Source organism: Scyliorhinus canicula, chromosome 6, assembly GCF_902713615.1.
Source record: "Scyliorhinus canicula chromosome 6, sScyCan1.1, whole genome shotgun sequence".
NCBI lineage: Eukaryota > Metazoa > Chordata > Chondrichthyes > Carcharhiniformes > Scyliorhinidae > Scyliorhinus > Scyliorhinus canicula.
The window spans coordinates 218,552,145-218,569,104 of NC_052151.1; the positions used below are offsets into that span (position 1 = coordinate 218,552,145).

At 52.8% G+C, this 16,960-nt stretch overlaps 1 protein-coding gene across 1 annotated transcript in view; it reads right to left on the minus strand.

Moving 5' to 3' along the window:
* The window catches only part of LOC119968024 (macrophage-capping protein-like), a 30,780-nt gene extending 20,174 nt beyond the window's left edge, over nt 1-10,606 (minus strand). The window contains exon 1 of the mRNA XM_038801127.1: nt 10,538-10,606. Within this exon, the coding sequence (XP_038657055.1) occupies nt 10,538-10,605 (68 nt within the window). The 5' untranslated portion in view covers nt 10,606. The remainder of the gene's footprint in view (nt 1-10,537) is intronic.
* Between the last annotated feature and the right edge of the window lie 6,354 nt (nt 10,607-16,960).

Genomic DNA, 16,960 nt, shown 5'->3' on the forward strand with positions numbered 1-16,960 from the left:
CCCCAGTTCCTGCTGCCCACCATGACCGGCCTCCCACCGTCCGCAGTCCCCAGTTCCTGCTGCCTTTCGCCGTCCTTGTCCGGCTCGAACTATCTCTGCTGTGCTGCCCATCCAACGTTATCCTCTGCTCCAGGCTGCACATTTCACTTCTCAGCTTTGCTTTCAAATACTTAACGGCAATTTGTCCCTTCACATCTCTGTAACCATCGCCAGCCCCAATAACCCTCCCTATCTCTGTAACCTCCTCCAGCCCCTACACCCCTCCCTATCTCTGTAACCTCCTCCAGCCCCTACAACCCTCCCTATCTCTGTAACCTCCTCCAGCCCCTACAACCCTCCCTATCTCTGTAACCTCCTCCAGCCCCTACACCCCTCCCTATCTCTGTAACCATCGCCAGCCCCTACACCCCTCCCTATCTCTGTAACCATCGCCAGCACCTACAACCCTCATCTCCAGCCCCTACAACACTCCCTATCTCTGTAACCTCCTCCAGCCCCTACAACCCTCCCTATCACTGTAACCTCCTCCAGCCCCTACAACCCTCCCTATCTCTGTAACCTCCTCCAGTCCCTACAACCCTCACTATCTCTGTAACCTCCTCCAGCCCCTACAACCCTCCCTATCACTGTAACCTCCTCCAGCCCCTACAACCCTCCCTATCTCTGTAACCTCCTCCAGCCCCTACAACCCTCCCTATCTCTGTAACCTCCTCCAGTCCCTACAACCCTCCCTATCTCTGTAACCTCCTCCAGCCCCTACAACCCTCCCTATCTCTGTAACCTCCTCCAGCCCCTACAACCCTCCCTATCTCTGTAACCTCCTCCAGCCCCGACAACCCTCCCTATCTCTGTAACCTCCTCCAGCCCCTACAACCCTCCCTATCTCTGTAACCTCCTCCAGCCCCTACAACCCTCCCTATCACTGTAACCTCCTCCAGCCCCTACATCCCTCCCTATCACTGTAACCTCCTCCAGCCCCTACAACCCTCCCTATCTCTGTAACCTCCTCCAGCCCCTACAACCCTCCCTATCTCTATAACCTCCTCCAGCCCCTACAACCCTCCCTATCTCTGTAACCTCCTCCAGCACCTACAACCCTCCCTATCTCTGTAACCTCCTCCAGCCCCTACAACCCTCCCTATCTCTGTAACCTCCTCCAGACCCTACAACCCTCCCTATCTCTGTAACCTCCTCCAGACCCTACAACCCTCCCTATCTCTGTAACCTCCTCCAGCCCCTACATCCCTCCCTATCTCGGTAACCTCCTCCAGCCCCTACATCCCTCCCTATCTCAGTAACCTCCTCCAGCCCCTACAATCCTCCCTATCTCTGTAACCTCCTCCAGCCCCTACAACCTTCCCTATCTCTGTAATCTCCTCCAACCTAGTCAGAGTAGGAATGTCAGGATAGATAGGATGAATGCGTGGCTCGAGAGATGGTGCAAGAGGGAGGGATTCAAATTCCTGGGGCATTGGGACCGTTTCTGGGGGAGGTGGGACCAGTACAAACCGGACGGTCTGCACTTGGGCAGGACTGGAACCGATGTCCTAGGGGGGGTGTTTTCTAGAGCTGTTGGGGAGGGTTTAAACTAATGTGGCAGGGGGATGGGAACCAATGCTGGAAGTTGGAAGGTAGTAAAAGAGGGACAGAAACAAAAGGAAGTAAGGGGAAAAGTGCAAGGCAGAGAAGACATAGTCAAAAATCTAAAAGGGCGACAGTACAAGGTACAGTGACTGAGGGGAGCACAGTGAATAGGCCCAGTAATAACAAAAGGAATAAAACTGGAGATGTTAAGATTCAAAACAGAGGTAAAAAAACCAACATAAGTGTACTTTACCTGAATGCTCGTAGTATTCGGAATAAAGTAAATGAGTTGGTGGCACAAATCATCGTGAATGACTATGATTTAGTGGTCATTACTGAAACATGGTTAAAGGATGGTCACGACTGGGAGTTAAATATCCGAGGGTATCAAACTATTCGGAAGGACAGAGTGGATGGTAAGGGAGGTGGTGTTGCTCTGTTATTTAAGGATGACATCCGGGCAATAGTAAGGGATGACATCGGTGCTATGGAGGATAAGGTTGAATCCATTTGGGTGGAAATCAGGAATAGTAAGGCGAAAAAGTCACTGATAGGAGTAGTCTATCGGCCACCAAATAGTAACGATATGGTGGGGCAGGCAATAAACAAAGAAATAACTGATGCATGTAGAAATGGTACAGCAGTTATCATGGGGGATTTTAATCTACATGTCGATTGGTATAACCAGGTTGGTCAAGGCAACCGTGAGGAGGAGTTTATAGAATGTATCCGCGATAGTTTCCTAGAACAGTATGTAATGGAACCTACAAGGGAACAAGCGGTCCTAGATCTTGTCCTGTGTAATGAGACAGGATTGATTCATGATCTCATAGTTAGGGATCCTCTCGGAAGGAGCGATCACAATATGGTGGAATTTAAAATACAGATGGAGGGTGAGAAAGTAAAATCAAATACCAGTGTTTTGTGTTTAAACAAAGGAGATTACAAGGGGATGAGAGAAGAACTAGCTAAGGTAGACTGGGAGCTAAGACTTTATGGTGGTACAGTTGAGGAACAGTGGAGAACCTTCCAAGCGATTTTTCACAGTGCTCAGCAAAGGTTTATACCAACAAAAAGGATGGAAGAAAGAGGGAAAATCGACCGTGGATATCTAAGGAAATAAGGGAGAGTATCAAATTGAAGGAAAAAGCATATAAAGTGGCAAAGATTGCTGGGAGATTAGAGGACTGGGAAATCTTTAGGGGGCAACAGAAAGCTACTAAAAAAGCTATAAAGAAGAGTAAGATAGAGTATGAGAGTAAACTTGCTCAGAATATAAAAACCGACAGTAAAAGTTTTTACAAATATATAAGACAAAAAAGAGTGGCTAAGGTAAATATTGGTCCTTTAGAGGATGAGAAGGGAGTTTTAATAATGGGAGATGAGGAAATGGCTGAGGAACTGAACAGGTTTTTTGGGCCGGTCTTCACAGTGGAAGACACAAATAACATGCCAGCGACTGATAAAAATGAGGCTATGACAGGTGAGGACCTTGAGAGGATTGTTATCACTAAGGAGGGAGTGATGGGCAAGCTAATGGGGCTAAAGGTAGACAAGTCTCCTGGCCCTGATGGAATGTATCCCAGAGTGCTAAAAGAGATGGCTAGGGAAATTGCAGATGCACTAGTGATAATTTACCAAAATTCACTAGACTCTGGGGTGGTCCCGGTGGATTGGAAATTAGCAAACGTGACGCCACTGTTTAAAAAAGGAGGTAGGCAGAAAGCAGGAAATTATAGGCCAGTAAGTTTAACTTCGGTAATAGGGAAGATGCTGGAATCTATCATCAAGGAAGAAATTGCGAAGCATCTGGATAGAAATTGTCCCATTGGGCAGACGCAGCATGGGTTCGTTAAAGGCAGGTCATGCCTAACTAATTTAGTGAAATTTTTTGAGGACATTACCAGTGCAGTAGATAACGGGGAGCCGATGGATGTGGTATATCTGGATTTCCAGAAAGCCTTTGACAAGGTGCCACACAAAAGGTTGCTGCATAAGATAAAGATGCATGGCATTAAGGGTAAAGTAGTAGCATGGATAGAGGATTGGTTAATTAATAGAAAGCAAAAAGTTGGGATAAATGGGTGTTTCTCTGGTTGGCAATCAGTAGCTAGTGGTGTCCCTCAGGGATCCGTGTTGGGCCCACAATTGTTCACAATTTACATTGATGATTTGGAGTTGGGGACCAAGGGCAATGTGTCCAAGTTTGCAGATGACACTAAGATGAGTGGTAAAGCGAAAAGTGCAGAGGATACTGGAAGTCTGCAGAGGGATTTGGATAGGTTAAGTGAATGGGCTCGGGTCTGGCAGATGGAATACAATGTTGACAAATGTGAGGTTATCCATTTTGGTAGGAATAACAGCAAACGGGATTATTATTTAAACGATAAAATATTAAAGCATGCCGCTGTTCAGAGAGACTTGGGCGTGCTAGTGCATGAGTCACAGAAGGTTGGTTTACAAGTGCAACAGGTGATTAAGAAGGCAAATGGAATTTTGTCCTTCATTGCTAGAGGGATGGAGTTTAAGACTAGGGAGGTTATGTTGCAATTGTATAAGGTGTTAGTGCGACCACACCTGGAGTATTGTGTTCAGTTTTGGTCTCCTTACTTGAGAAAGGACGTACTGGCGCTGGAGGGTGTGCAGAGGAGATTCACTAGGTTAATCCCAGAGCTGAAGGGGTTGGATTATGAGGAGAGGTTGAGTAGACTAGGACTGTACTCGTTGGAATTTAGAAGGATGAGGGGGGATCTTATAGAAACATTTTAAATTATGAAGGGAATAGATAGGATAGATGCGGGCAGGTTGTTTCCACTGGCGGGTGACAGCAGAACTAGGGGACATAGCCTCAAAATAAGGGGAAGTAGATTTAGGACTGAGTTTAGGAGGAACCTCTTCACCCAAAGGGTTGTGAATCTATGGAATTCCTTGCCCAGTGAAGCAGTTGAGGCTCCTTCATTACATGTTTTTAAGGTAAAGATAGATAGTTTTTTGAAGAATAAAGGGATTAAGGGTTATGGTGTTCGGGTCGGAAAGTGGAGCTGAGTCCACAAAAGATCAGCCATGATCTCATTGAATGGCGGAGCAGGCTCGAGGGGCTTGATGGCCTACTCCTGCTCCTAGTTCTTATGTTCTTATGTTCTTATTAACCCCTACAGCCCTCCCTATCTCTGTAATCTCCCCCAGCCCCTACAACCCTCCCTATCTCTGTAACCTCCAGCCCCTGCAACCCTCCCTATCTCTGTAACCATCTCCAGCCCCTACAACCCTCCCTATCTCTGTAACCATCTCCAGTCCCCACATCCCTCCCTATCTCTGTAACCATCTCCAGTCCCCACATCCCTCCCTATCTCTGTAACCTCCTCCAGCCCATACAATCCTCCCTATCTCTGTAACCATCTCCAGTCCCCACATCCCTCCCTATCTCTGTAACCTCCTCCAGCCCCTACAACCCTCCCTATCTCTGTAACATCCTCCAGCCCCTACACCCCTCCCTATCTCTGTAACCTCCTCCAGCCCCCACATCCCTCCCTATCTCTGTAAGCATCTCCAGTCCCCACATCCCTCTCAATCTCTGTAACCTCCTCCAGCCCCTACAACCCTCCCTATCTCTGTAACCTCCTCCAGCCCCTACAACCCTCCCTATCTCTGTAACCTCCTACAGCCCCTACAACCCTCCCTATCTCTGTAACCATCTCCAGCCCCTACATCCCTCCCTATCTCTGTAACCTCCTCCAGCCCCTACAACCCTCCCTATCTCTGTAACCTCCAGCCCATACAACCTTCCCTATCTCTGTAACCACACCCAGCCCCTACAACCCTCCCTATCTCTGTAACCTCTTCCAGCCCCTACAACCCTCCCTATCTCTGTAACCTCTTCCAGCCCCTACAACCCTCCCTATCTCTGTAACCTCCTCCAGCCCCTACAACCCTCCCTATCTCTGTAACCTCCTCCAGCCCCAACAACCCTCCCTATCTCTGTCACCTCCTCCAGCCCCTACAACCCTCCCTATCTCTGTAACCTCCTCCAGCCCCTCCAAACCTTGCTATCTCAGTAACCTCCATCCCCTACAACCCTCCCTATCTCTGTAACCTCCTCCAGCCCCAACAACCCTCCCTATCTCTGTAACCTCCTCCAGCCCCAACAACCCTCCCTATCTCTGTAACCTCCTCCAGCCCCAACAACCCTCCCTATCTCTGTAACCTCCTCCAGCCCCGCCAACTCTCCCCATCTCTGTAACCTCCTCCAGCCCCTACAGCACCTCCCTATCTTTGTAACCTCCTCCAGCCCCTACAGCCCTCCCTATCTCTGTAACCTCCAGCCACTACAACCTTCCCCATCTCTGTAACCCCTCCAGCCCCTACACCCTTCCCTATCTCTGTAACCTCATCCAGCACCTACAGCCCTCCCTATCTCTGTAACCTCCTCCAGCCCCTAAAACCCTCCCTATCTCTGTAACCTTCAGCCCCTACAACCCTCCCTATCTCTGTAACCTCCTCCAGCCCCTACAACCCTCCCTATCTCTGTAAACATCTCCAGCCCCCACATCCCTCCCTATCTCTGTAACCTCCTCCAGCTCCTACAACCCTCCCTATCTCTGTAACCTCCTCCAGCCACTACAACCCTCACTATCTCTGTAACCATCTCCAGCCCCTACATCCCTCCCTATGTCTGTAACCTCCTCCAGCCCCTACAACCCTCCCTATCTCTGTAACCATCTCCAGCCCCTACAAACCTCCCTATGTCTGTAACCTCCTCCAGCTCCTACAACCCTCCCTATCTCTGTAACCTCCTCCAGCCACTACAACCCTCCCTATCTCTGTAACCTCCTCCAGTCCCTACAACCCTCTCTATCTCTGTAACCTCCTCCAGCCACTACAACCCTCCCTATCTCTGTAACCTCCAGCCCCTACAACCCTCCCTATCTCTGTAACATCCTCCAGCCCATACAACCCTCCCTATCTCTGTAACCTCCTCCAGCCCCTACAACCCTCCCTATCTCTGTAACCTCCTCCAGCCCCTACAACCCTCCCTATCTCTGTAAATTCCTCCAGCCCCTACAACCCTCCCTATCTCTGTAACCTCCTCCAGCCCCAACACCCTCCCTATCTCTGTAACCTCCTCCAGCCCCGCCAACTCTCCCCATCTCTGTAACCTCCTCCAGCCCCTACAGCACCTCCCTATCTTTGTAACCTCCTCCAGCCCCTACAGCCCTCCCTATCTCTGTAACCTCCTCCAGCCCCTACACCCCTCCCTATCTCTGTAACCCCTCCAGCCCCTACACCCTTCCCTATCTCTGTAACCTCATCCAGCACCTACAGCCCTCCCTATCTCTGTAACCTCCTCCAGCCCCTAAAACACTCCCTATCTCTGTAACCTCCTTCAGCCCCTACAACCCTCCCTATCTCTGTAACCTCCTCCAGCCCCTACAACCCTCCCTATCTCTGTAACCTCCTCCAGCCCCTATAACCCTCTCTATATCTGTAACCTCCTCCAGTCGCTACAACCCTCCCCATCTCTGTAACCTCCTCCATCCCCTACAACCCTCCCTATCTCTGTAAACATCTCCAGCCCCCACATCCCTCCCTATCTCTGTCACCTCCTCCAGCCCCTACAACCCTCCCTATCTCTGTAACCTCCTCCAGCCCCTCCAAACCTTGCTATCTCAGTAACCTCCATCCCCTACAACCCTCCCTATCTCTGTAACCTCCTCCAGCCCCAACAACCCTCCCTATCTCTGTAACCTCCTCCAGCCCCAACAACCCTCCCTATCTCTGTAACCTCCTCCAGCCCCAACAACCCTCCCTATCTCTGTAACCTCCTCCAGCCCCGCCAACTCTCCCCATCTCTGTAACCTCCTCCAGCCCCTACAGCACCTCCCTATCTTTGTAACCTCCTCCAGCCCCTACAGCCCTCCCTATCTCTGTAACCTCCAGCCACTACAACCTTCCCCATCTCTGTAACCCCTCCAGCCCCTACACCCTTCCCTATCTCTGTAACCTCATCCAGCACCTATAGCCCTCCCTATCTCTGTAACCTCCTCCAGCCCCTAAAACCCTCCCTATCTCTGTAACCTTCAGCCCCTACAACCCTCCCTATCTCTGTAACCTCCTCCAGCCCCTACAACCCTCCCTATCTCTGTAAACATCTCCAGCCCCCACATCCCTCCCTATCTCTGTAACCTCCTCCAGCTCCTACAACCCTCCCTATCTCTGTAACCTCCTCCAGCCACTACAACCCTCACTATCTCTGTAACCATCTCCAGCCCCTACATCCCTCCCTATGTCTGTAACCTCCTCCAGCCCCTACAACCCTCCCTATCTCTGTAACCATCTCCAGCCCCTACAACCCTCCCTATGTCTGTAACCTCCTCCAGCTCCTACAACCCTCCCTATCTCTGTAACCTCCTCCAGCCACTACAACCCTCCCTATCTCTGTAACCTCCTCCAGTCCCTACAACCCTCTCTATCTCTGTAACCTCCTCCAGCCACTACAACCCTCCCTATCTCTGTAACCTCCAGCCCCTACAACCCTCCCTATCTCTGTAACATCCTCCAGCCCATACAACCCTCCCTATCTCTGTAACCTCCTCCAGCCCCTACAACCCTCCCTATCTCTGTAACCTCCTCCAGCCCCTACAACCCTCCCTATCTCTGTAAATTCCTCCAGCCCCTACAACCCTCCCTATCTCTGTAACCTCCTCCAGCCCCAACACCCTCCCTATCTCTGTAACCTCCTCCAGCCCCGCCAACTCTCCCCATCTCTGTAACCTCCTCCAGCCCCTACAGCACCTCCCTATCTTTGTAACCTCCTCCAGCCCCTACAGCCCTCCCTATCTCTGTAACCTCCTCCAGCCCCTACACCCCTCCCTATCTCTGTAACCCCTCCAGCCCCTACACCCTTCCCTATCTCTGTAACCTCATCCAGCACCTACAGCCCTCCCTATCTCTGTAACCTCCTCCAGCCCCTAAAACACTCCCTATCTCTGTAACCTCCTTCAGCCCCTACAACCCTCCCTATCTCTGTAACCTCCTCCAGCCCCTACAACCCTCCCTATCTCTGTAACCTCCTCCAGCCCCTATAACCCTCTCTATAGGATTCCCTAAAGGTAAACATGCAGGTTGAATCTGTGATTAAGAAAGCGAATGCAATGTTGTCATTTATCTCAAGAGGGTTGGAATATAAAAGCAGCGATGTGCTACTGAGCCTTTATAAGGCTCTGGTTAGGCCCCATTTGGAGTACTGTGTCCAGTTTTGGGCCCCACATCTCAGGAAGGACATACTGGCACTGGAGCGTGTCCAGCGGAGATTCACACGGATGATCCCTGGAATGGCGGGTCTAACATATGATGAACGGCTGAGGATCCTGGGATTGTATTCATTGGAGTTTAGAAGGTTAAGGGGAGATCTAATAGAAACTTACAAGATAATACATGGCTTAGAAAGGGTGGACGCAAAGAAACTGTTTCCGTTAGGCGAGGAGACGAGGACCCGTGGGCACAGCCTTAGAATTAGAGGGGGTAAATTCAGAACAGAAATGCGGAGACATTTCTTCAGCCAGAGAGTGATGGGCCTGTGGAATTCATTGCCGCGGAGTGCAGTGGAGGCCGGGACGCTAAATGGCTTCAAGGCAGAGATAGATAAATTCTTGATGTCGCGAGGAATTAAGGGCTACGGGGAGAATGCTGGTAGGTGGAGTTGAAATGCCCATCAGCCATGATTGAATGGCGGAGTGGACTCGATGGGCCGAATGGCCTTACTTCCACTCCTATGTCTTATGGTCTTATGGTCTTATATCTGTAACCTCCTCCAGTCGCTACAACCCTCCCCATCTCTGTAACCTCCTCGATCCCCTACAACCCTCCCTATCTCTGTAAACATCTCCAGCCCCCACATCCCTCCCTATCTCTGTAACCTCCTCCAGCCCCTACAACCCTCCCTATCTCTGTAACCTCCTTCAGCCCCTACAACCCTCCCTATCTCTGTAACCTCCTCCAGCCCCTACAACCCTCCCTATCTCTGTAACCTCCTCCAGCCCCTATAACCCTCTCTATATCTGTAACCTCCTCCAGTCGCTACAACCCTCCCCATCTCTGTAACCTCCTCCATCCCCTACAACCCTCCCTATCTCTGTAAACATCTCCAGCCCCCACATCCCTCCCTATGTCTGTAACCTCCTCCAGCCCCTACAACCCTCCCTATCTCTGTAACCATCTCCAGCCCCTACAACCCTCCCTATGTCTGTAACCTCCTCTATCCCCTACAACCCTCCCTATCTCTGTAAACATCTCCAGCCCCCACATCCCTCCCTATCTCTGTAACCTCGTCCAGCCCCTACATCCCTCCCTATGTCTGTAACCTCCTCCAGCTCCTACAACCCTCCCTATCTCTGTAACCTCCTCCAGCCACTACAACCCTCCCTATCTCTGTAACCTCCTCCAGTCCCTACAACCCTCTCTATCTCTATAACCTCCTCCAGCCACTACAACCCTCCCTATCTCTGTAACCTCCAGCCCCTACAACCCTCCCTATCTCTGTAACATCCTCCAGCCCATACAACCCTCCCTATCTCTGTAACCTCCTCCAGCCCCTACAACCCTCCCTATCTCTGTAACTTCCTCCAGCCCCTACAACCCTCCCTATCTCTGTAACCTCCTCCAGCCCCTACAACCCTCCCTATCTCTGCAACATCCTCCAGCCCCTACAACTCTCTCTATCTCTGTAACCTCCTCCAGCCCCTACAACCCTATCTCTGTAACCTCCTCCAGCCCCTACAACCCTCCCTATCTCTGCAACCTCCACCTGCCCTTGCACATCCCCATCTATCCATGTGACCCACTGACACACGAACACTTCCTGACCGATCCTTGTGGTAACGTTGCCAGGAGAGGACATGTTCCCTCGGTGGGGAAGCCGGGATTGCCGACGAGGCGACAGTAATGGGTTCCTTACCTTCTCTGCCACTTCCAGTAAGGCTGGGCCTGCCCCACCGTGCCTGCTAACTGGCCTCCTTGATACATCCTATGGAGACAGAGAAACACAACAATCAGTCAGCGCCCAGCCAGAGCGGAACCCATCCCCCTCCCTCCCGTTCCTCGCCAACTCGAAGCCCCTTCAATGTCCGGGGGCAGGGGTGCGGCCCTCCGAATCGTGACTGGAAGATGTGCAGGTTAACTGGGGTTAGAGCGATAGGGCCAAGACAGGGGGCTCTTTCGGAGGGTCAGCACAGACTCAATGGGCCGAATGGCCTCCTTCTGCACTGTGGGGATGCTATGATTCTATGAGAGGGGTTGGGAATGGTCAGTGTGGGCAGCAGGCAGTCTTTGTTCATGTCCCTCAGGTTCGAGGGAACTGCGCGTGTTACTGTCTCTATTACCCTCAACTCGGGAGTATCAACGGACGCAGCTGAGATAGGGAGGGCTGTAGGGGCTGGAGGGGGTTACAGAGATAGGGAGGGTTGTAGGGGCTGGAGGAGGTTACAGAGATAGGGAGGGTTGGAGGGGCTGGAGGAGGTTACAGAGATAGGGTTGTAGGGGCTGGAGGAGGTTACAGAGATAGGGAGGGCTGTAGGGGCTGGAGGAGGTTACAGAGATAGGGAGGGTTGTAGGGGCTGGAGGAGGTTACAGAGATAGGGAGGGCTGTAGGGGCTGGAGGGGGTTACAGAGATAGGGAGGGCTGTAGGGGCTGGAGGGGGTTACAGAGATAGGGAGGGTTGTAGGGGCTGGAGGAGGTTACAGAGATAGGGAGGGTTGTAGGGGCTGGAGGAGGTTACAGAGATAGGGAGGGTTGTAGGGGCTGGAGGAGGTTACAGAGATAGGGAGGGTTGTAGGGGCTGGAGGATGTTACAGAGATAGGGAGGGCTGTAGGGGCTGGAGGAGGTTACAGAGATAGGGAGGGTTGTAGGGGCTGGAGGAGGTTACAGAGATAGGGAGGGTTGTAGGGGCTGGAGGAGGCTACAGAGATAGGGAGGGTTGTAGGGGCTGGAGGCTACAGAGATAGGGAGGGTTGTAGGGGCTGGAGGCTACAGAGATAGGGAGGGTTGTAGGGGCTGGAAGAGGTTACAGAGATAGGGAGGGTTGTAGGGGCTGGAGGAGGTTACAGAGATAGGGAGAGCTGTAGGGGCTTGAGGAGGTTACAGAGATAGGGAGGGCTGTAGGGGCTGGAGGCTACAGAGATAGGGAGGGCTGTAGGGGCTGGAGGCTACAGAGATAGGGAGGGTCGTAGGGGCTGGAGGCTACAGAGATAGGGAGGGTTGTAGGGGCTGGAAGAGGTTACAGAGATAGGGAGGGTTATAAGGGCTGGAGGCGGTTGCAAAGATAGGGAGGGTTGTAGGGGCTGGAGGCTACAGAGATAGGGAGGGTTGTAGGGGCTGGAGGAGGTTACAGAGATAGGGACGGCTGTAGGGTCTGGAGGTGGTTACAGAGATAGGGAGGGCTGTAGGGGCTGGAGGCTACAGAGATAGGGAGGGCTGTAGGGGCTGGAGGCTACAGAGATAGGGAGGGTTGTAGGGGCTGGAGGAGATTACAGAGATAGGGAGGGTTGTAAGGGCTGGAAGCGGTACAGAGATAGGGAGGGTTGTAGGGGCTGGAGGAGGTTACAGAGATAGGGAGGGTTGTAAGGACTGGAGGAGGTTACAGAGATAGGGAGGGTTGTAGGAGCTGGAGGGGGTTACAGAGATGGGGGGTGGTAGGGGCTGGAGGATGTTGCAGAGATAGGGAGGGTTGTGGGGCTGGAGGAGGTTACAGAGATAGGGAGGGGTGTAGGGGCTGGAGGAGGTTACAGAGGTAGGGAAGGATGTAGGGGACTGGAGGAAGTTACAGAGATAGGGAGGGTTGTCGGGGCTGGAGGAGGTTACAGGGATAGGGAGGGTTGTAGGGGCTGGAAGGGGTTACAGAGATAGGGAGGGCTGTAGGGGCTGGAGGAGGTTACAGAGATAGAGAGGGTTGTAGGGGCTGGAGGAGGTTACAGAGATAGGGAGGGTTGTAGGGGAGGGAGGTTACAGAGATAGGGAGGGTTATAGGGAAATGAGGAGGTTACAGAGATAGAGAGGGTTGTAGGGGCTGGAGGAGGTTACAGAGATAGGGGGGTTGTAGGGGCTGGAGGAGGTTACAGAGATAGGGAGGGTTGTAGGGGAGGGAGGTTACAGAGATAGGGCGGATTGCAGGGCAGCGAGGTTACAGAGATAGAGAGGGTTGTAGGGGCTGGAGGCGGTTACAGAGATAGGGAGGGTTGTAGGGGAGTGAGGTTACAGAGATAGGGAGGGTTGTAGGGGTTGGAGGAGTTTACAGAGATAGGGAGGGTTGTAGGGGCTGGAGGAGGTTACAGAGATAGGGAGGGCTGTAGGGGCTGGAGGACGTTACAGAGATAGGGAGGTTTGTAGAGGCTGGAGGAGGTTACAGAGATAGGGAGGTTTTAGGTGCTGGAAAATGTTACAGAGATAGGGAGGGTTGTAGGGGCTGGAGGAGTTTACAGAGATAGGGAGGGTTGTAGGGACTGGAGGAGGTTACAGAGATAGGGAGGGTTGTAGGGGCTGGAGGAGGTTACAGAGATAGGGAGGGTTGTAGGGGCTGGAGGAGGTTACAGAGATAGGGAGGGGCGTCGTGGCTGGAGGAGGTTCCAGAGATAGGGAGGGTTGTAGGGGAACGAGGTTACAGAGATAGGGAGGGGTGTAGGGGAGCGAGGTTACATGGTTAGGGAGTGCGACCATGGAGGACTTTGACCCTCAGGATGAGATTTTTACAATCAGATGACTGATTTAGTGGAGGAGAGCGAGCACGGAGAGTAAGAACAGAACAGATTGACAGCAAGTCCAGGCAGTGGAAGCAGAGGTCTGGATGGGGTTAATTTGGGGGAATGGTAGAATATGGGTGGCCAGTGAGGAGTGTGTTGGAATACTCGGTTCTGGAGGATGCGAAGGCGTGAACGAGGATATCGAGCCTCTAATGTGCGTGGACTAGGCCTGCGTGGGTCGAGACATGTTTTCGAGGTGGAACAAGGCGTGAATATGTGGTCACGCGTGTCTGAATGTAACTATAAATGTGTCCCTGGGTCCGTACATCCACCAGAGAACCAGCTGTGGACGTATTTCTGGCTTCCTGTGGTCTCATCACATGTGACCACATCCGACAATAAACGTTCCGTTTCTCATAATGATGCTACGCAGCTCTGTCGCTGGCGTCTTCTCGACATTCTGCGTCCACGACAGCGCGCGCATTCGTCAGAAGCCAGCGCCCTGCACAGCCAGGGTAAATTACAATCTACCCCGAGATAAAGGCACAATGCTGCAGATGCTGACAGTCTGAAATTAAGACAGAAAGTGCTGGAAAGGCTGCGGTGATCTGGCTACATCTGTGGAGAGAGAGATCTACGTTCAGCTCCAATGGCAACTCAGGAATACAAAAGGACCGGGAACCAGGGACCCGGGGGGGGGGGTCGGAGAATCGCCCGGGGCCGACGTCGATCCCGCCCCCGCCGTGTCCCGAATTCTCCGCCCCCGCCCCCGAGATTCGGCGGGGGTGGGAATTGCCCCCGCGCCCCCGGCGGCGATTCTCCGGCCCGCGATGGGCCGAATTCCCGCCGCTGACAGGCCTTTCCCGTCGGCGTGGTGTAAAGCACCTCTGGTACCGGCGGGATTGGCGGCGCGGGCGGGCTCCGGGGTCCTGGGAGGGGGAGGGCGGGGGCGCGGGGCGATCTGACCCCCCGGGGGGTGCCCCCACGGTGGCCTGGCCCGCGATCGGGGCCCACCGATCGGCAGGCGGGCCTGTGCCGTGGGGCCACTCTTCACCATGGCGCATGCGCCGGTGTGACTTCAGCAGCCGCTGACGCTCCGGCGCATACGCGAACTTCCGCCGGCCGGCGAAGGCCTTCATCCCAGACTGGCGGGGCTCCAAAGGCCGTTCGCGCCGGCCAGCGGAGCGGGAACCACTCCGGCGCGGGCCTAGCCCCTCGATGTGAGGGCTTGGCCCCTAAAGGTGCGGAGAATTCTGCACCTTTGGGGAGGCCCAACGCCGGAGTGGTTGGCGCCACTCCAATACGCCGGGACCCCCCGCCCCTCCGGGTAGGGGAGAATCCCGGCCCCAGGCCTCAGTTTCCTCAACTCCCAAGTTTATTGTGTTCAGGGTCCACTTCACCAACACCACAGTGCCCCCTGCATCCCCTTTATATACTGGTGCTGTCTATTGAATAATGAAAACCCCAATTAACTCCTTGGGAACATTTCTCTTTCCCAACACAATGGAAATGTTCAGCTCGACCAGTGACTCTGTTTCTCTCTCTCTCTCTCTCTCTGCACGCATGTTCCCAGATCTGCTGATTATTCCCACCACTTTCTGTTTTTGTTTAAAATCAAAGTTTCCCGGGTTCGTCGGTGTCATCGAGGCAGAGAACCAGGCCCTTCAGCCCATCGTCTCTGTGCTAGCCACCCAGCCCCCATTTATTCGAATCCCATTTCCCAGCACGTGCTCCGTGGCTCCGTGCGCTCAGGGGTTTCGAATGCTCATCGAAATGCTGCTTAAATGCTGTGAGGGTTTCCCGCCTCTACCACCCTTTCAGGAAGTGAGGTCCAGATTCATCAACACCCTCCGGGCTTTTCCTCAAATCCCCTCTATATTCCCTGTCCCTGACCTTAAATCTATGTCTCCTGGTTACTGAGCCCTCTATTAAGGGGAAACGCGTCTTCCTATCCACCTTACCTTAGAACGCAGAACATACGGTGCAGAAGGAGGCCATTCGGCCCATCGAGTCTGCACCGACCCACTTAAGCCCTCACTTCCACCCTATCCCCAAGAACCCCTCCTAACCTTTTTGGACACTAAGGGACAATTTGTCACGGCCAATCCACCTAACCTGCACGTCTTGGGACTGTGGGAGGAAACCGGAGCACCCGGAGGAAACCCACGCACACACGCGGGGAGGATGTGCAGACTCCGCACAGACAGTGACCCAAGCCGGGAATCGAACCTGAGACCCTGGAGCTGTGAAGCCACAGTGCTAACCACTGTGCTACCGTGCTGCCCATCAGTGTCCCTCATGATTTTGTCCACCAATCAGGTTTCCCCCCCCCCCCAGCCCTGAGGAGAACTAGCCCAGTCTAACCAGCCTCTCTTCACAGCTGAAACGCTCCGACCCAGGCAACACCCTGGAGAATCCCCTCTCCACCCTATCTGGTACAGTCACATCCTTCCCATAGTGCGGCGACCAGAACTACACCCAGTACTCGAGCTGTGGCCTAACCAGTGTTGTATACCGTTCCACCGTACCCTCCCTGCTCTCAATACCCCGGATAATAAAGGCAACTTACCCGTATGTCTCAGAAATGCGGCACGGCGTGAGAAGTGATACTAGTTACAGATTCAACAGCAGAAATGTGGCAAAAAATGTTACACTGAAGCACAGAGAGAGACAAGGGGAGGAAGAGGGAAAGACAGAGAAAAAGGCACGAGGAGGAAAGGAGAGATGGGGGGGCGGAAGGGAAGAGGGACAAAGAGAAAGAGCGAATGGGAGAAAGAAAACAGATGGAGAGAAAATGGGAGCACGTGGGACAGAGGAGAAAGTGAGATGAAAATGAAAATCGCTGATTGTCACGAGTAGGCTTCAAATGAAGTTACTGTGAAAAGCCCCTTATCATAATATACACCAGGATATCATGGTGCAGACACACACTGATGGACACACACAGGGACCAATCAACATGTACAAACACCGCAGCCAATCACCAGTTAGAATACACACACTATAAAGGCAGAGGGCACCACGGTTCCCGCCCATTCTGGGTGCTGCCTCTCAGTGTAACAGGAACTCATCCAGCCCAGCACGGACTCCCAACACGTGCTGAGAGAATCAACTGTTTCGGACAAGGCTTAGATCTCTAGCTTAAGTTAGCATCATTTAGACCCACAGTCATCGTTAGTGTTAGTTAGAAGTTAGTTAATAAAATTGAGTTGAACCTTCATCAGTGTTGGAAGTGTCTGTTCATCTCTCAAGTCTGCACTAGCTAACACTTCATGGTACCAGGAGTTGTGGGATGCTCGCACTTCTGAGACCTACCTTTCAGTGATCTGCCTTCCACCAATCTCGAGCCATCCTACAGAATGGACTCCATTCGCCCGCCGCCGCCTCTCCGCATTGCAGGGAATCTGGGCTCGAACTGGAAACTTTTCAAACAGCATTTCCAGCTGTACCTCTAAGTCAGGGATCTGGAAGTTGCCTCCGACGCACGGAAGATTGCTCTCTTCCCCTTCACAGCCGGAGACCACGCTCTGCACATTTACAACTCGCTCACCTTCGCTGAGGGGGGAGGACAAATCAAAGTTCAAGACCATAATTCTGAAGTTCGACAGCCACTGTGTGGTCGAGGTCAACGAGAGCTTCGAGAGA